Genomic DNA, 20,926 nt, shown 5'->3' with positions numbered 1-20,926 from the left:
CCCCCCTTTAGGCCCCCTCTTTTTTTGGTCAGAAAGAAATTTCTCAAGGAGAAGCGGGGCGTTGATGTTCTCCCTGGGTTCCCAAGTTCTCTCCTCAGGACCAAACCCCTTCCAATCTACCAGAAAAAAGGTTTTTCCTCTTACCCTCTTGGAGGCCAGAATACTCTCTACCTCAAAGATGTCATCAGCGGAAACCGGAGCAGGAGGGGCACCTGGATTTTTGGAAAAAAAGTTAAAGACAACGGGTTTGAGGAGAGATACGTGGAAGGAGTTGGGGATCCGTAGGGTGGCCGGGAGTTTTAATTTGTAGGCCACAGGGTTAATTTGCCTGAGGACTTCGAAGGGGCCAATGAATCGAGGACCCAACCTGTAGGAGGGTACTTTGAGCCGCACATGTTTGGATGAGAGCCAAACCTTGTCTCCCGGACGGAATTGGGGCGGATCCAGACGTCTCTTATCAGCATATCTCTTCATCCGCTCAGAGGAGAGAAGAAGAGCGGACCTGGTGCTTTCCCAAATAGTAGAAAATTCGCTGACAAGAGACTCCGCAGCAGGGTTGTCCACAGAAACGGAGACAGGAAGTGGAATCCGGGGATGTTGGCCACCGACTATAAAGAACGGGGATTTGGAAGAGGACTCGCTCTCATGGTTGTTATAAGAGAACTCGGCCCATGGTAGGAGATCCACCCAGTCCGAGTGGTGAGCATCAACGAAGTGCCGGAGGTAGCTGGACAAGATCTGATTGATCCGCTCCACTTTACCCTGGATTTCTCCTCCGCTTACCACCCTCAGTCCAATGGTCATGTCCAGCAGCTTACATGTGGCTCTCCAGAAGCGAGAGGTGAACTGAACCCCACGATCCGACACGATGTGGAGGGGCAGACCATGGAGACGGAAGATGTGGCGGATAAAGTCTTTAGCCAGCTCGGGTGCAGACGGAAGACCAGGCAGGGGAATGAAGTGGGCCATCTTAGAAAAACGGTCAGCGACAACCCAAATGACAGTACAACCGGCAGAAACTGGAAGGTCGGTGATAAAGTCCATAGCGATGTGTTGCCAAGGAGCAGCAGGTACGGGAAGGGGCAGGAGATGGCCGGCAGGTAGATGTCGGGGAACTTTGTTACGGGCACAGGATGAACAGGCCGCGACGAAGTCTACCACGTCCTTACGCAGGGTAGGCCACCAGTAATGCCGGGTAATAAGTTGGAAGGCCTTCTTTTGGCCAGCATGGCCAGCTAGTTTAGAAGAATGTCCCCAGCGAAGAACCCTCTCCCGATCTGGCACAGCTACGAACGTCTTACCGGGTGGAAGACGAGTCAGATCCAAGGGGGCCACATTCATCACCTTGGAGGAGTCGATGATGTGCGTAGGTTCCTCCTCTTGATCGGAGGACAGGAAGGACCGGGACAAGGCATCAGCTTTGACGTTCTTGTCCGCCGGACGGAAATGAAGAATGAAGTCGAAGCGGGCAAAAAACAACGACCACCGGGCCTGGCGAGGATTGAGTCTCTGGGCATTTTGGAGATATTCCAGGTTTTTGTGATCCGTGTAGATAATTACCGGGTAGAGAGCCCCTTCAAGCAGATAGCGCCACTCTCCCAGTGCCAATTTGATGGCTAGCAATTCCCGGTCTCCAATGGAGTAGTTGCGCTCCGACGAGGAGAAGATTTTGGAGAAGAAGCCGCACGTTACCATTCTCCCGGTAGAAGACTTCTGGGTGAGCACCGCTCCGGCTCCGGAGGAGGAGGCATCAACCTCCAGGTAGAATTGTTTATTACAGTCCGGACGGTGCAGGACGGGAGCAGAGGCGAAGGCTTTCTTTAGGGAAAGGAAGGCCTCCTCGGCTTCAGGCGACCATGTCCTGGGGTTAGCCCCCTTACGGGTAAGTGCAGATATGGGAGCAGTCCGAGACGAGAAGTGTGGGATGAAAAGACGATAATAATTAGCGAAGCCCAGGAATCGCTGTATCGCCTTCAAACCTTCAGGACGAGGCCATTTTAGAACGGAAGAGAGCTTCTCGGGATCCATTTGCAGACCTGTTTGGGAGATGACATAGCCCAAGAACGGAAGGGAGGTCTGATCGAAGAGGCACTTCTCGTATTTGGCGTAAAGGTGGTTCTGCCGAAGCCTAAGCAGGACCTGACGAACATCCCTCCGGTGTGTGGGGAGATCCGGAGAGAAGACCAAGATATCGTCCAGGTATACCACTACGCAGGAGTACAGGAGGTCACGGAAGATGTCGTTGACTAGTTCCTGAAAGACCGCGGGAGCATTACAGAGACCGAAGGGCATCACAAGGTACTCGTAGTGACCGTCCCGGGTATTGAATGCCGTCTTCCACTCGTCTCCTTGACGGATACGGACCAGATTATACGCTCCTCGTAGATCCAGCTTGGAGAAGATCCTGGCGCCCTTGAGACGGTCAAACAATTCGGAGATGAGTGGCAGGGGATATTTGTTTTTTACCGTGATGAGATTGAGTCCTCTGTAGTCAATACAGGGACGTAGCGAGCCGTCTTTCTTTTTGACAAAGAAGAATCCGGCTCCAGCCGGGGAGGTAGATTTTCGGATAAATCCCCTAGCCAGATTCTCTTCAATGTACTCAGACATGGCTCGGGTCTCGGCTGCAGACAACGGGTAGATACGCCCACGGGGAGGAGTGGTGCCAGGTACCAGGTCGATCGGGCAATCGTATGGCCTATGGGGTGGCAACGTCTCAGCTTCCTTCTTACCGAAGACGTCCGCATAGGGCCAGTAGGGAGCCGGGAGACCAGGTAAGTTAGCTGGAGTAGGCTGAGGGCGAAGTGGACGGACCGGGACCAGGCAGGTCCTATGGCAGTCAGGACCCCATCGGAGTACTTCACCGGACCGCCAGTTCAATACGGGTTCATGTGTCTGGAGCCAAGGTAGACCTAGCAACAGGGAGTGAGAAAGTCCGGACAGCACATGGAATGAGATCTCCTCAGAGTGCAGCATTCCCACCTGCAGGGTTATGGGTTCGGTGACGAGCAGGATGGTCTCCGAGAGAAGTCTTCCATCCACGGAGGCGACTGACAATGGTTCAGCCAGGGACTTGGTGGGAATATGGTATCTCTCTACCAGAGACTGGGAGATGAGGTTTCCAGCAGCTCCAGAATCCAGATGGGCGAGTTCAAAGAGACGGTTTTCTCCCCAAGCAATAGAGACCGGTAAGGTCAGAGACGGAGAGGGCTTACTTTTGTCTAGGACGACCTCTCCGAGTGGTCCTAGACACTGGCGTTTCCCGGCTTTTCCGGGCAGGAACGGATGAAGTGCTTCATACTGCCACAATAGAAACAGCTTCCCTCGGCTCGGCGAGATTCTTGGCGAGAACCGACCATCTTGGTCTGGTCGACCTGCATAGGCTCAGGAGAGTGTAGCTGAGGAGAGACGGAGGGAGTGACGGGTTTCTGAAAAGTAGGAGCTAGACGTGGAAACCTCCTCTCACGGGTGACCTCTTTGGCACGCTCCTGGAACCGCAGGTCAATCCGGGTGGCAAGAGTTATTAGGTCATCGAGAGTGGTAGGAATGTCCCGACCGGCAAGTTCATCTTTAATACGGCCGGACAGACCCTCCCAGAAGACGGAAACCAGAGCGTCATTATCCCAGGCCAGCTCCGAGGCAAGGGTACGGAACCGTATGGCATATTGGCCCACGGTGAGACTTCCCTGACGGAGGCGTAGCAGAGATGATGCGGATGAGGTCTTCCGTCCGGGTTCGTCGAAGACTTTCCGGAAAGCCGTGAGAAAGGCAGGCAAGTCGGACACCAGGGGGTCTCCTCTCTCCCATAGAGGATTTAGCCAGGCCAGGGCCTCTCCGGTGAGATGGGACATGATGAAGGCAATTTTGGCCCGGTCGGAGTTAAACTGGTGAGACAGGAGTTCAAAGTGCAGGGTGCACTGATTTATGAAGCCCCGAGCCTGGGCGGAGTCGCCTCCGAAACGAGGAGGTGCAGAAAGCCGGGGTAGGATACCATGTTATTAGTGGGCACTGGAGCTGCCGGATTGCGAGTCATGGCACTGGCGGTGGTTGCAGGCAGAGCAGTCAGAGTGTCCAGGCGAGAATTGACATTCCGCAGGTGACCCAGGATGGACTCCTGTTGGGACCTCTGACGGGACAGTTCATGACACAGGTCCGAGAGCGAGGGAGCTTGGGTGCCACCGGGTTCCATGGCCTGAGCAAACTGTAACGGGTCTGGGAGGCGGAACCTCTGAGCTACTATACAAGGGGGCGGTCCTTGTAAGGGAGCGGGTGGCGACCAGGGTAGACGGGCAGGCAGTCACAGCAGGTGACTGGGACAGTCTCTGAATGAACGGACAGGAGGTCACGGCAAGTGAACGGGGCAGTCTCTAGATGAACGGGCAGGAGGTCACGGCAAGTGACCGGGGCAGTCTCTGGATAAACGGGCAGGAGGTCACGGCAAGTGACCGGGGCAGTCTCTGGGTAAAGGATTGGTACGACCTGTGGCGGCAGATGATAGACGTGAGCTCCCAGGTGAGCAGGCGAGAGTCTCTGGATAATCGGGTGGTCACAGCATGTGACGACGGAGCCTCCAGGAAGACCAACAGACAGGTAGCAGATGAGCGCTCCCAGGTGAGCGGGCAGGAGTCTCTGGACAGGCGGGTGGTCACAGCACGTGACGGCAGAGCCTCCTGGTAGGCTAGCAGACAGGCAGCAGATGAGCGCTCCCAGGTGAGCGGGCAAGCTGGTCCTTAGACAGACTGACAGGAGTTGGAAGGCAGACCGTCGGACCTCAGGCAAGCAGGCAGGTAGAAGATGTGCGCTCCCAGGTGAGCGGGCAGGCTGGTCCTTAGACAGACTGACAGAAGTTGGAAGGCAGACCGTCGGACCTCAGGCTAGCAGGCAGGTAGCAGGATATCAGGCAGGAATTAGACAGCAGACTGGCAGGAATCTGGCAGGTATCTGGCAAGGTAACTGGCAACGGGACCTGAGGGCTGAAGCAGAGTAGTGAACAGTGCTACAACATTGCTCGGGCACCTCCATTTTGGAGGAGGTGCCTTTTATATGGGAGGTCCTCCGGCAATTGGCCGGGGACTCCTTAGGACGGCGCGCGCGGTCCCTTTAAGAGAGGGGGAGCGCGCGCGCGCGCGCCCTAAGCACACTGCCGGGGAAGGAGCGCGTGCCGAAAGCAGCGGGGAGAGAAGCGCTGGAGGACGCCGCGCCAGGAGCGGGGAGGTGAGAGGGACGGCGTCTCTGCCTAGAACGGGGCAGAGACGCCGATGCTACACTATGTATCTCTTGGTCTGAGTAACGCCTTAGGAATTCCGACGGGAGGGGGTGAGTTCGTCTCTCTTTGCCAACTCGACATGAATTTCTCTTTTATCAGCCATGCACATGCATACATCATTCCCAGGAAATGTGTATATACACATTTGCATACATACATACACATAGATTATTCACACTGATTAGGTAATCTATTAAAAGAAACTAATTGATTTTCTATAATATATATTTTACCTTGACACTGTAATATACAGTGGTGTGAAAGTGTTTACCCCCTTCCTGATTTCTTATTCTTTTGCATGTTTATCACACTTAAATATTTCAGATCACAAAATAAATTTAAATATTAGACACAGATAACACAAGTAAACACAAAGTACAGTTTTTAAATGAAGATCTTTAGTAAGGGAAAAAGAAATCCAAACCTACATGGCCCTGTGTGAAAAAGTGATTGACCCCCCTTAAAACATAAATTAACTGTGGTTTATCACATCTTTGAGAAGCTGAGTTCAATTTCCCTAGCCAGACACAGGCCTCATTACTGCCACACCTGTTCTTAATCAAGAAATCCCTTAAATAGGACATGCCTGACAAAGTGAAATAGATCAAAAGATCCTCAAAAGCTAGACATCATGCTGCGAGCCAAAGAAATTCTGGGACAAATGAGAAGCAAAGTAATTGAGATCTATCAGTCTGGAAAAGGTTATAAAGCCATTTCTAAAGCTTTGAGACTCCAGCAAACCACAGTGAGAGCCATTATCCACAAATGGCGAAAACATAGAACAGTGGTGAACCTCCCCAGGAGTGGCCGGCCGACCAAAATTACCTAAAAGCGCAGTGACGACTCATCCAGGAGGTCACAAAAGACCCCACAACAACATCCAAAGAACTGCAGGCCTGACTTGCCTTAGTTATGGTCAGTGTTCATGACTCCACCATAAGAAAGATACTGGGCAACAATGGCATGCATGGCAGAGTTCCAAGACGAAAACCACTGCTGAGGAAAAAGAACATAAAGACTCTTCTCAATTTTTCCAGAAAAATCTTGATCATTGCCAAGACTTTTGGGAGAATACTCTGTGGATTGACGAGACAAAAGTTGAACTTTTTGGAAGGTGTATGTCCCATTACATCTGGCGTAGAAGCAACACCGCATTTCAGAAAAGGAACATCTTACCAACAGTAAAATGTGGTGGTAGTGTGATAGTCTGGGGCTATTTTGTTGCTTCAGGACCTGGAAGACTTGCTGAGGTAAATGGAACCATGAATTCTGCTGTCTACCAAAAAATCCTGAAGGAGAATGTCCGGCCATCTGTTCGTGACCTCAAGCTGAAGCTGAGATGCTATGACATGACCTTAAAAAGGCTGTTCTTGCTCGGAAACCCTCAAATGTGGCTGAATTACACAATTTTGCAAAGATGAGTGGGCCAAAATTTCTCCAGAGCGTTGTAAAAGACTCATTGCCAGTTATCGCAAATGCCTGATTGCAGTTGTTGCTGCTAAGGGTGGCCCAAACAGTTATTAGGTTTAGGGGGCAATCACTTTTTCACACAGGGCCCTGTAGGTTTGGATTTCTTTTTCCCTTAATTTAAAAATTGTGTTCGGTGTTTACTTGTGTTATCTTTGTCTAATATTTAAATTAGTTTTGTGATCTGAAAATATTTAAGTGTGACAAACATGCAAAGAAATAAGATATCAGGAAGGGGGCAAACACTTTTTCACACCACTGTACATCGCTGGAATCGGGATCTCTGCCCCTACATTATGCTACGCTTAGATGAGGTGGCAAAAAATTGGTGATAGATTCCCTTTAATGAAGGCGTTACATCTTTTATCCTTCGTACAGCAATAAACAGCCGTGAAGAGTTTAAAGGGTTATTCCCATCTTCATCATCAGCATCCAGGTCACCAGGCACTAGCAAGTTAGTTAGATCATGCAAAGTGCATGATCTAACTAACTTGTGTCAGTGCAGAACTGGCAGTTATAAGGCATAGCAGTACTCCTGCATTGCTATACTTTATAACTGCAATCAGACTGCTAAAAGTGAAAATCCCATGGAGGGACTAAATAAAAAAAAAATAAAATATATATATATATATATATTAGTACAGACCAAAAGTTTGGACACACCTCATTTAAAGATTTTTCTGTATTTTCATGACTATGAAAAAGTGCGAAACAACTGAAAATATGTCTTATATTCTAGGTTCCTCAAAGTAGCCACCTTTTGCTTTGATGACTGCTTTGCACACTCTTGGCATTCTCTTGATGAGCTTCAAGAGGTAGTCACCAAAAATGGTTTTCACTTCACAGGTGTGCCCTGTCAGGTTTAATAAGTGGGATTTTTTGCCTTATAAATGGGGTTGAGACCATCAGTTGTGTTGTGCAGAAGTCTGGTGGATACACAGCTGATAGTCCTACTGAATAGACTGTTAGAATTTGTATTATGGCAAGAAAAAAGCAGCTAAGTAAAGAAAAACGAGTGGCCATCATTACTTTAAGAAATGAAGGTCAGTCAGTGCGAAAAATTGGCCAAACTTTGAAAGTGTCCCCAAGTGCAATTGCAAAAACCATCAAGCGCTACAAAGAAACTGGCTCACATGAGGACCGCCCCATAAAAGGAAGACCAAGAGTCACCTCTGCTTCTGAGGATAAGTTTATCCGAGTCACCAGCCTCAGAAATCGCAGGTTAACAGCAGCTCAGATTAGAGACAAGGTCAATGCCACACAGAGTTCTAGCAGCAGACACATCTCTTCAATAACTGTTAAGAGGAGACTTTGTGCAGCAGGCCTTCATGGTAAAATAGCTGCTAGGAAACCACTGCTAAGGACAGGCAACAAGCAGAAGAGACTTGTTTGGGCTAAAGAACACAAGGAATGGACATTAGACCAGTGGAAATCTGTGCTTTGGTCTGATGAGTCCAAATTTGAGATTTTTGGTTCCAACCACCGTGTCTTTGTGCGACGCAGAAAAGGTGAATGGATGGACTCTACATGCCTGGTTCCCACCGTGAAGCATGGAGGAGGAGGTGTGATGGTGTGGGGGTGCTTTGCTGGTGACACTGTTGGGGATTTATTCAAAATTGAAGGCATACTGAACCAGCATGGCTACCACAGCATCTTGCAGCGGCATGCTATTCCATCCGGTTTGCGTTTAGTTGGACCATCATTTATTTTTCAACAGGACAATGATCCCAAACACACCTCCAGGCTGTGTAAGGGCTATTTGACCAAGAAGGAGAGTGATGGGGTGCTGCGCCAGATGACCTGGCCTCCACAGTCACCAGACCTGAACCCAATCGAGATGGTTTGGGGTGAGCTGGACCGCAGAGTGAAGGCAAAAGGGCCAACAAGTGCTAAGCATCTCTGGGAACTCCTTCAAGATTGTGGGAAGACCATTTCCGGTGACTACCTCTTGAAGCTCATAAAGAGAATGCCAAGAGTGTGCAAAGCAGTCATCAAAGCAAAAGGTGGCTACTTTGAAGAACCTAGAATATAAGACCTACAGTACAGACCAAAAGTTTGGACACACCTTCTCATTTAAAGATATTTCTGTTTTTTCATGACTATAAAAATTGTACATTCACACTGAAGGCATCAAAACTATGAATTAACACATGTGGAATTATATACTTAACAAAAAAGTGTGAAACAACTGAAAATATGTCTTATATTGAGGTACCCTCAAACTATAACAGTGAAATCTACACTAGAATATGATGCTCCTTCCCTTCTGAGCTTTGCACTGTTCCTGAAAAGTATTTCCGGATTACATGTAGGGTATTGGCGCATTCAGGAAAAAATGGACCTCAGTTTGCTGTAAAAATTCTCCTACTAGCCCTTAGAAAAATTAAAACATTGGGGCTAAAACAATATTTGAGTGGTAAAAATTTAATTTTATTCTTTCTTCACCACCCAATGGTATAAAATTCTGAGGTACATGTGGTGTCAATATGATCATTACACCCCTAGATTAATTTATTGGGGAGTGTAATTTGTAAAATGAGGTCACGTGGGGGGTTTCTGTTATTCTGGCACTTCAGCGGCTCTGCCAAATGTGACATGGCACCATCAAACCAGCCCAGCAAAATATGAACTCCATTATGGCGCTTCTTCCCTTCTAAGCTTTGCACTGTGCCTCAAAAGTAGTTTTCGGCCACATATGGGGTATCGGAGTGCTCAGGAGAAATTGCACAACAAATTGTATGGTGCTATTTCTTCTTTTACCCTTATGAAAATGCAAAATTTTGGGGTTAAAAAACATTTTTGGGGAAAATTTGATTTTTCTATTTCACAGCTCAATGTTATCAATTTCTGTGAAGCACCTGGGGGTTCAAGGTGCTCGCCACACATCTAGATAAGTTCCCTGATGGTTCTAGTTTCCAAAATGGTGTCACTTGTGGGGGATTTCCACTGTTTAGGCATATCAGGGGCTCCAAACGTGGCATGGTGTCCGCTAATTTTTCCAGCAAATTTTGCATTCAAAAAGTCAAATGACGCTCTTTCCCTTCCAAGCCCTGTTGTGCTCTCAAACATATGTTTTCCCCCACATATGGGGTATCGGCATGATCAGGAGAAATTGTACAACACGTTTTGGGGACCATTTGTTCCTGTTACCTTTGCTAAAATAAAAATAAAATTGAGTTTAAAGTAAAATTTTTGTGAAAAAAGGTTAAATGTTCATTTTTTCCCCTGCATTCCAAAAATTCCTGTGACGCACCTGAAGGGTTAATGAACTTCTTGAAGTGATTTTGAGCTTGAGGTGTGCAGTTTTTAGAATGGTTTTTAGAATGGTATCACTTTTGGGTATTTTCTGTCATATAGACCCCTTAAAGTGATATGAAATGTGATGTGGTCCGTAAAAAAAAATGGATTTGTAAATGTTGCTGGAAAAATGAGAAATCGCTGGTCAACTTTTAACCCTTATAACTTCCTAACAAAAAAAAGTTAATTCCAAAATTGTGCTGATGTAAAGTAGGTATGTGAGAAATGTTATTTATGAACTATTTTGTGTGACATATCTCTCTGATTTAAGGGCATGAAAATTCAAATTTTGAAAATTTTCTAAATTTTTGCCAAATTTCCGTTTTTTTCACAAATAAACGCAAGTGATATCGAAGAAATTTTACCACTATCATGAAGTACAATATGTCACGAAAAACAGTCTCAGAATCAGTGGGATCTGCTGAAGCGTTCCAGAGTAATTACAGTGACACTGGTCAGAATTGAAAAATTTTGCCTGGTCATGAAGGTGCAAACATCCTTGGGGGGGGGTAAAGGGGTTCAAAACTGCATGTTGTGTTTACTTGTGTTATCTTTGTCTAATATTTACATTTGTTTTGTGATCTGAAATATTGAAGTGCGACAAACATGCAAAAGAATAAGAAATCAGCAGGAAGGGGGGCAAACACTTTTCACACCACTGCATCTCTTACTGGGCTGCTTGCTGTAGTTTTTTTTTAAATAATTGTTTTATCAGTAGGAGATTATCACTAGAGCATTAGTTAACTGCTGCTTTGTAGTCCTCCATATCCATGAGCTCTGTATAACCCCACCCCCACCACTGATTTTACATTGACAGCTTTCTGCCCATTCACAATCAGTGGGTTATACAGAGCTCAGCATTCAGAGAATAATAATATAAATAAATAAATTGAGTAAAATGTACATTGTTGTTTTATTGTATAAACTACTGACAATATGTCTCCGAAATTCAAAGCTAAAAATGTTGTATTTATTTACAGCAAACTAGAAATCGTCAAAATAATAAAAAAGAAACAGTGCTTTCAGACCTCAAATAATGCAAAGAAAATAAGTTCTTATTCATTTATAAACAATACTCATGTTTTAACTCAGGAAGAGTTCAGAAATCAATATTTGGGGTAATAACCATGATTTTTAATCACAGCTTTCATGCGTCTTGGCATGCTTTCCACCAGTCTTTCACACTGCTTTTGGGTGACCTTATGCCACTCCTGGCACAAAAATGTAAGCAGTTTTTCTTTGTTTGATGGCTTGTGACTATCCATCTTCCTGTTGAGTACATTCCAGAGTTATTCCAGCTGTTTTTTAAAAATTAATATATAATTTTTTTTTATAAATAACTGCAGCAAACAGCCCAGTAAGTGATGTATCGCTTGAATCAGTATCTATGCCCCTATTTCATATTTCATGCTGCTGTTAGTTGCAAAAGGTAGCAAAAACTTGGTGACAGATTCTCTTAACCCAACTCCTCTGGTTGAGGAAATAAAGAATTACCCTGTTTTTGTCATTTTTTTCTAAATATCTATTTGGAAACTATGCAGAATATACCTCCCATAAAGTGTTAGTAAATCTTTAGTAAAGAATTTCTATATATTTTTTTCTACCTTAGAAAATGTACTTTTTGTTCGGATGGCAATAGTTTTTTTTACTATAGACTTTTTAATAGCATATCAGTCCAACGCTCCAAATTATCGTGTTTTGCTTCACTACACGAGCTCATGCAGACTACCTTGATTTCGGTCCGAATGCAATCTGAGAAATCATAGGATCACACTAAGACGAATGTTAGTCTATGGGGCCGTGCACACATCTGATTTTTTTCCTTGGACCAAGTCTGTCCAAAGAAAAATATTGCAGCATGCACAATCTGATATTCAGATCACACTCGGCCATGCAAGTCCAAGAATCCGTGGAAAAAATCAAACTGCTCTCCGATGACATTCGAGTGCTGTCCAATTTTCATGGACTGATAGAATAGAGAAAATAATTTTCTATCTTCTCCTCTTTCGAGATAATCTGATCAGAGTGTGATTAGCATAATCGATACTACTCTCTCAGATGAGAGAAAATATGGTTGTGTGACCCTATCCTACAAAGGTATACAACCATTTCATGATAAAAACAATAAGGTAATGGTAAGATGATTATATTACATCAGCATGGTGCTATATACAGTAATAAATGTATCAATACCAGTTCAGAGGGTTTTGAGATAATATCCTCTAACTGTGGTTAAAATAACGGCATCATCATAATATAACAGTACATAACAAATGTCTGAGTTTTATGGTGATGACCAAAATTGTCAGCCTCCAGACAAGGTGTGTGCCCACTCCTATACATACTTTGATACCCTTTGTCCCGGTAATTTGTAATTTGTATTTCATGTATTATTTTCATGCATTTTTGGCTGTTTAGATTAATTTTCTCTTTTATTACAGTTTTGAAATGTCTTCAAGCAAGATATACGGCAGATGTTTTCTACACAAATGCTGGATGCACTGTGGTTGCAGTTAATCCTTTTCAACCGGTTGATAAATTATATAGTGTTGAGATTATGAAAGAGTATCACACTGCAAGTCACCCTCAGGTAATGGGAAAATTCACTAAAGGGAACCTGTCCTAGAAAAAATAAAGATTTTTTACTCACTGTAAAATTTCTTTCTCATAGTCTCTATTAGGGGACACAGAAACTGTGGGATATGCTGCTGTCACCTGTAGGTTAATAGTTAGTATTACATCATAATTGAAAATTGTCTCAATCCAGCAGACTATACCTCGCCTACTAGCATCAGGCCTCCTCAATTTAGTGAAAAAGCAGTAGGAGACGCAAAAAAGTATGAACGTATTAAATCAAGAAACAGAAGAGTAATTCAATTACACCCCGTCTGAAGAACAACATAAAAACAACAAAATCCATAATTAAATCAGTGGTTAAAGACTACCTTGGATCTTTGATTAAACAAAAGAAGGGGGAAAAAAAAACAGCAGACATCTGATTTGGATGAATCAGTAATATTAGAGGATAGTGTCACGCAAGGTGTGAGAAAGACTAAGTGCAACACGAAGGGAAGAGGGGGAGGAAGCCCAAACACTAGTGAAAGGGGGGGTGGAGACCCCTAGGCAGATCTAATAACACCCTGCCTACCCTACCATCCCTATATAGGTTCCACACCTATCGCCGAGCAGGACCCTAAATCCTGTATGTCCCTAGAGCTTAGCCCTAGATAGGGAGGGGTGAGCACTACAAACTAAAGACAAGGACAAGAGAGCAAAGAAAGACTTCGAAAAACGTCCCAGTTTATGAAAGTAGAAACTCTTTATTGACAAGAAAAAGTTTTAAGGAAACATATATGGATCACTCAGAGACATAAGATTAAAAACAGTGGAGGAGCTAGGAAGCAAGGACAACATTGCATGTATGGCCGCATAGAAATTGATCATATGTGAATATGATAAGAGCACTTACAGCATAGATCATAAAGAGATAGCTCACACATCCATTACATAATATAAACCCCACAGTGGGAGCAGATTAAATATAATGCCTCGTAAATAACAATTATGTATACGTACTATACAAGCACAAACATAAATGAAACCTAAAAAGATGACTCACGTAAAGTACTCCCTGTGCTCAATATGGATATCACAAGTACAGGACATATGCCTGGAGTTATAGATGACTATTAGGGAACACTTCAATCACATGTATAGATGCTCGCCCATAGGGAAAATAGCGGTGTCTATCACCTAAAGTAATCCCTGTTCTCAGTATGAATATCACAAGTGCAGGACATATGCCTAAGGTTATAGGTGACTATTAGAAAACACTTCAATCACATGTATAGATGCTCACCCATGGGGAAATAGCGGGGTAATTCACCCATCCATCTATACTGTATAGGGGGATCACATACTTACAGTGACTATAACGCCGTCAGAACAACCATGGGCATATCAGATGCTAAAACCCCTAAAACAGTCCAGGACATCATGGTTGGGGGACTGGAACAAACGAAGAGGCGCACATTTCCTGTCAATGAGAATATTCAAATACTCATTGATGGGGAATGGAAGAAACCTGAAAGGAAGGGGCAGCTACCATCATCATCAAATTTGATCACCATCACCCATTTGATGAAGAAGAACCAGCCAAGTGGGATAAATCCCCTAAAATTGAGATGGCAGTGGCAAAATCCTCCAAAAGATTCATCCTGCTTTTTGAGGATCTGGGCTCTCTTAAAGATCATCTAGATAAAAAAAGCAGAGATTTATCTGAAGCAAACATGGGAGTCCTCAGTGCGGGCATTGAAGCCAGTAATTGTGGCAACTTGCACGGCCGGATCTCTGATGATTTGGTTGCAGCAATTAGAGGATCAGTTTAAAAACAACATTCCTGGGGATAAAAACCTAGCCAATCTCCCACTATTGTAAGGAACTGCTGCCTTCCCCCTCAACAAATTTATCAAATGCTGCCCGTAGAGCACTATGGCTCAAGAGCTGGCTGGGAGACGTCCAGCCCAAAACCAAGTTATGCTCGGTCCCATGTGAAGGAGAATTTCTGTTCGGACAAGCACTTGACGATATACTGGACAAAGTGGCAGACAAAAAGTAGGGATTTCCCAGTATGTCCATGCCACAGTATAAAAGTTCCTTTCATAAGAGGAGGTATAACCAAAACAAGTTCTCCAGAGACCATGGGAGATGGAAGGAGAGGAAGCCAAAAAGTGGAGGCTTCATGTTTGGTGGTTCTTCCTCTGAGAGTAGAAAGGCTTCTAAGTGACGGGCTTCCCCCAGTAGGAGGAAGGTTGACCCACTTCCTACCTGCTTGGGAGAAGAATACTTCCAGCGCTTGGATTTTGGGAATAATACAATCAGGACTAGAACTGGAGTTCATTTCTATTCCTCGGCAAACCTTCAGGAATCATCTCCCAGGGGCCCCAGAGAACAAATAAGGCAATGTCTCTACTAGGGACAATGACTTCATGTATCCCAGCAGTCCCGTGGGCTCAGATACACTCCAGGCAATTTACAGGAGGACATTCTAGGAGCAGAGAGAAGACGCAAGGGCTTTTTAGAGGGAAAGATAAGTTTCCCCGATGACTCAATTCCATGGCATGGTGGTTGAAATTATAGACCTTGTCGCAGGGAGTCCTTTGGTCTCATCAGATCAGGGATATAATTACGACAGACACAATCTCCGATGGATGGGGAGCACATCTGAGAGATTGTGTAGTCCAGGGAGTCTGGTCGAAACCAAGAGAAATTTTTCTTCATATATGAGATTATTGGTGGCAGTGAAAAATGCTGTGATAAAACTCCTTTTTCTTTTCTAATATAGTTCCAAAAAGACGTGAGCCCTGAATCAGCAGGCTTGTTTGACTTTTTGATTCAAGATCTACCCTCCATGCCTTCAGCCATAAAATCCAGCAGATGGCCACTCAATTGCTTGCAGCATGAGCCAAGCAATCTGCAGCAGTCGAGGATGCAGAACACAAGTATCTGCTGGCCTGAGCAATCTGGTCAGCTACCTCAGCCAACTCTGTTCTTTGAGATCCAGAGAGGATACCCTGACGTAGGTGCTTCGCCCACGTGGTAACTACCTTAAATAACCACGTGGCAGAAAAAGCTGGGCACAAGGCAAAGCCTGCCACTTCAAAGGCATATTTGTACATAGAGATCCTACAGATAGAAGTAAGGAATTGAAGTTCTGTATCTCAGTGACAGGAAGGGTGGTGTTTCTAGATAGGCGGGACACAGGCATACCCACCACTGGCGGAGAGGACCAAGATGTTACCAACTTCGCTGAGAAAGGATCCATCACCTCCTGCACCTACATTTTATTTTTAAAACGTTAGTCTGGGTGTTCCTTAGCTTTCTGCAACACCTGCACAAACTCCTCGTGATAAGAAAATGATCTAGCCACACATTTATCCCGCCTGAAAAATCCTATCTCAGCGGTAGGAGGTGAATCCACCTTCGTCACCTCTAGAGACAAGTGTCACGCCAGGTGTGAATGCAACACAGAGGGGAAAAGGAAAGGGAGCCCAGACACTGCGGAAAGGGGAAGCGGTGACCTCCTAATCTGGACTAGCGTCACCCTGTCTCCCCCTAACGTCCCTATAGAGCCTCCGCAGCTATCGCCGATCACGTGCCTCGCCCTACTATCCCTGGTGTAAGGCTATAGCTGGGGGTGGAAGGAGATGAGCACTAGTCAACCTCCGCTAGCACTCTAGAAACAAAAGGGGAAGACAACACAGGGGAATAACAACTTAAACTTAGCTGTAGAAGAACTCCAACAGGGCACACGGCCTCAAGACTCCAGAGAGGACGTGATGCTGCTTCAGCCAAGTTCCAAGTAGAAATAAGTATAACCGGCGATGCCCACCTAGACACACCGGGTATATATACACCCAGACTAAAGGGAGGTAGTCACTGGGTTCTAAACACAGCCTCCTATCTAGGCACCTGTTTGCATTGCCAAACGTGGAGATCTCCTGCAATCCACTGCAGGGCGACTGTCTGTCACCTTTGACACACCCATGACAGTACCCCCCCCCCTCTACGAGTGGCCTCCGGACACTCAGGACCGGGTTTCTCATGAAAAGAGGTATGAAAAGAGCGAACCAATCTGGAAGCGTTCACCTCTGACGCTGAAACCCACGTCCTCTCCTCCGGACCATAGCCTTTCCAGTGCACCAAGTATTGCAGAGAACAACGTTAGAGATGAGAATCTACTATCCCTCGAAATCTCGAACTCCAAATTACGATCAACCATTACTGGGAGCGGTGGTAGAGGTGAGAGCTCAAGAGATTCTACGTACCTTTTGAGTAAGGACCTGTGGAACACATTGTGAACCTTAAGGGCCCGAGAAAGTTCAAGATGAAACGCTACTGGGTTAATGACGGCGGATATTTTGTAAGGACCAATAAACCTAGGCCCCAGCTTCCAAGAAGGAACTTTCAATCTTATATTCTTGGTAGACAACCACACAAAGTCATTCACATTCAGGTCCGGACCTGGCAAGCGTTTTCTGTCAGCCATACGTTTATACCTGTCACCCATGGTCTTCAAATTACACAGAACACCCTGCCACACCGAGGAGAGAGACGAAGCAAACCGTTCCTCTTCAGGAACACCTGAAGCTCCTCCTCCACTGAAAGTACCAAACTGTGGATGATAACCGTATGCACCGAAGAACAGTGACCTGCCAGTGGATTCTTGACGATGATTATTGATGGTAAATTCTGCCCGCGGTAAGTAGAATGCCCAATCCTCCTGATTTTCAGAGACGAAACATCTGAGGAATGTCTCTAAGTTCTGATTGACCCGCTCGGTCTGGCCATTCGACTGAGGGTGGAAGGAAGAGGAAAAGGACAGCTGCACCCCCAGTCGAGAACAGAATGCCGTCCAGAACTTGGAAACAAACTGGATCCCCCAATCAAACACCACATCGGAGGGAACCCCGTGAAGCTTCACAATCTCATTTATGAACACCTGAGCAAGTGTCTTAGCATTGGGAAGTGCATGCAGGTAAAGCGATGAAGTGAACCATTTTACTGAACCTATCTACTACTACCAAAACCACCGTTTTGCCTGCAGAAACTGGTAGGTCAGTAATAAAATCCATGGACAAGTGTGTCCATGGCCTGCTAGGGATAGGTAGCGGAAGAAGAGTACCAGACGGACGTGTGTGCGAAACCTTAGAACGCGCGCAATGTGCAAGCAGCTACGTGTTCAATTACATCCCGATGCAACCCCAGCCACCAAAAATGACGAGAGAGGAGGTCCGCAGTTGCCTTACCACCTGGATGCGCAGCAAGCACAGAGTTATGATGTTCCTTGATTACTTTACGGCGCAGATCAGATGGTACAAATAACTTTCCTGAAGGGCAGGAGGCAGGGGCGTCCCCCTGAGCCTCCAGCACCTCACCCTCCAGTTCAGGATAAAGAGCCAAAATAACTACCCCTTTCTGTAATATCGGGGCAGGGTTCTCATGGTCACCTCCACCAGGGAAACTCCTGGACAAAATGTAGCACCCCGAGGACTCGGCTGCTACAGGGGTATTGCACCTCGAACCAGAGGTGTGGTATTCCACTCCCGGGTAAGGATGGAGTGTGGACCAGGGCTCAGTTAGCTGCATGCACCACACACACCCCATTTCCGAGGAACAGACCAACGGTGCTCCCACTAGACAGAGTGCAGGCACGACAGCTTCTGTTCCTGGCTGGAGTGGGGAGAGGGAGGAAAACCCAGTGGTGTAGGAGCAGATAGGGGTGGGTTTCTGGGCATAGGTAGGAGCCCATTGGTTGCTAGTCACCTGGGCTCGGGTGTCAGAAGGAGGTATATAAGGTGGGCACCATCTTAGGTCAGTGGTCAGTTCAGAGAGGAGCTCAGCCAGAGAGGGCTGACAGGGAGCTGTGGCTCAGTCTGGGCCCAGCTCCAGAGCCAGGCCTGGAGTGAGGCCAGGAACAGCAGAAAGAGAGAGAGGAGAAGGAACAGAAAGGAAAGTAAGAAAGGAACTGGAACAGAGGCGAAAGGAAGCAAGGAACACAGAGAAAGGCCCAGAGACACGAAGGCAGAAGAAACCCCATATGCCCAGGAGATACAGGGTGAAGGGTTGGCAGAGCAGGGTACCGGAACCCGAATTGGTGGAGGCGACTAATCCTCAGCCAAAACCGGAGGTTGTGACCACATCTTGGTGCGACCCCTCACTACATCCACCAGAAAGGCATACCGTATAGGGTCAGGGAAACCGGAGAGAGGTTTCGCCAACAGAAGGCCCGAGGAAGCTGGACAAAGGTGGGTCCCTGGTGGGGACGGCCAGTAGAAAGGAAGAGAGGGGAGCTCTGAACCACACTCTGGAATTGCTTGGGAGTTGACCGAGTCCCTTGCCTGGTGAACGCAGCATGGCTCAGGCTGTCCCTCATGTGCACAAGTGACCAGAATAACAACCGTGAGTAAAGCTTTGAAAACTGCAACTGCACGTCTCTGTGATTCCTCGCCGCACCAGCACCATTAGTACTGGGACGCTCACACCATCACTCCCATCATCTCTCACATTAGCTGCCCTGAGGCAATACTCCTCCCGTGGAGAGTTATCCCATACTCGGCTGCGCAACCAACATCAGCCTCAGCGGTCGGCAGCGCAGCGGCGGTCCCCACTGACCGCAATCCACGGGTGGCGTAGTCGGACACTTATTACAACATTAAGACTGCCACTGGTTTGACCACCCTGGGCACGGACCGGGTCACCGCCACGGAGAACTACAACCCCCAGCGATCCGGCTCCGGGTATTCCCCCTGCACAGCAGCACAGCATAGGCCCAGGGGGCGCGTCAACTTTGGCGTAGTCGGCAGGATCATTACCAACCCGCCACAAACGGGTATTGCGTGCCTGAAGAAAACTGCACATGTACCTTAAAAAGAAGTCTCCCGCCATTTCCAGAAGTTTCCCGCCGTCCGGAGTCGTTTCCCGCCATCCGGAGCCGATTCCCGCCATCGGACGCCATCTTGGACTGTTTCCCGCCATCTTCATCCGTTTTTCCCGCCCTGGCAGAGCGGACGCCATTATGTGCGCACCAAAGGACAGCAGGAAGCCGCCTCCTATCGTGGGCCAGGTCCCAGAGTGGCGCCAAAGAAGGAGCCCGCCCCCACCAGCCATGAATGCAGCAATGGAGATGTCCATCAACGTGGGGGGGCTGCCCCTGAAGGTGATTGTCAGCAGATGCCCTCAAGACCAACCCCCATGGGGGCGGATAGGAAAGAAAACTGAGGGGCTGGGTGCGGCCTGGATCAGTCTGGACCTGCTGCACCCGGAGATGGAGGGAGCAGAAAACTCCACCAGCACCCTGGCCCGCAGCCTGCTGCAAGCTGAACCACCCTGCAGCCTGACGGAACTGCTGGCCCAGCTGCCTAGAAACCCGGACCGTGTGCGCGCAGCGCTGGAAGATCTGAACAGGAGAATGGTCCGGGCGCAGCGGGATGTGTTTGCCGGGTGGAGAGAGGAGATGGCCCAGCAGCACGGAGGTGACCAGCAGAGGACTCCGCCGGGACCGGGCAGCGCGCTGACCCCTGGGCGCGGAGAAGAGGGACCGGCAGCTGCAGATGACGCCGCGGAGGAGGCCACGGAGACCGAGGCAGGTAATGGGGACGCCACCACCCCAAGCCCGGGGAACACCAGCCTGCGCTCACCCTCCGTTGCGGGACCCGAAGCCCCGGGGACCGTACCTGACACCACGCCTCCACCGCCACCAGCTAGGCCTCAGGCAGCAAGCACCGTCGTCACGCCCCGCCCCGCGCTGTGCCCTCTGAACCCTGGCGCCGTACAGCGTGAGACGTCACAGGCCAGGACGCAAGGCCCAGCACACCCGGGCGCCGCTGCCTCACCAGCGCCCCCTACCTTGGCGGTGCCACCCCCGTGCGCGACCAACAAGCGACCACCGGCCTGGTCGCAAGGCCGAGTACCCCCGGGCGCTGCCACCCGTCCGAAGCCCATAGTGCCATCCTTGGGCGCGGACCTGTATGCCCAACATACCAGCCCGGACGGGCTACCCTTTGAATGGCCGCCGGAGTTCGCCAACCCCCGTCTCCGGAAAGAGCGACCCCTGAGTGAGCTTTTGATCCCGGCCCCGGAGCCTGCCAACATCGCTCCACCCCTGCCGGAGGATGCCCAGTTTGCATGGGACCCCACTGGTGAGAACCTCATGGGCTTCACCCAGGAGACCCGGGCAGAAGAAGCCCAGCGCCTGGAGTGCTGCCGTCAGCAGCTAGCTACGTATGAGAGAGAGCGGCGGCAGAGGCGCATCAGGGAGCAGCGACTCCAGGCCAGGACCGCGGAGCAGAAGCGCAGGGCCTGACAAGACACCCACGCCATCCGCGGACCCAGAGC

The 20,926-nt window shown here is 47.9% G+C and overlaps 1 protein-coding gene across 2 annotated transcripts in view; it reads left to right on the top strand.

The window, feature by feature from the left end:
* Positions 1-20,926, top strand: part of MYO19 (myosin XIX) — a 264,615-nt gene that overhangs the window by 34,240 nt on the left and 209,449 nt on the right. For both annotated transcript variants that reach the window (XM_073666532.1, XM_073666534.1), the window contains exon 3: positions 12,472-12,620. In XM_073666532.1, coding sequence (XP_073522633.1) covers positions 12,472-12,620 — 149 coding nt within the window. The remainder of the gene's footprint in view (positions 1-12,471; positions 12,621-20,926) is intronic.

Source organism: Phyllobates terribilis, unplaced genomic scaffold (assembly GCF_046119375.1).
Source record: "Phyllobates terribilis strain yellow unplaced genomic scaffold, ASM4611937v1 Scaffold_2__4_contigs__length_985480577, whole genome shotgun sequence".
Classification (NCBI taxonomy): domain Eukaryota; kingdom Metazoa; phylum Chordata; class Amphibia; order Anura; family Dendrobatidae; genus Phyllobates; species Phyllobates terribilis.
The sequence above is the reverse complement of the archived record's forward strand: the minus strand, read 5'-3'. Positions and strand labels throughout refer to the sequence as shown.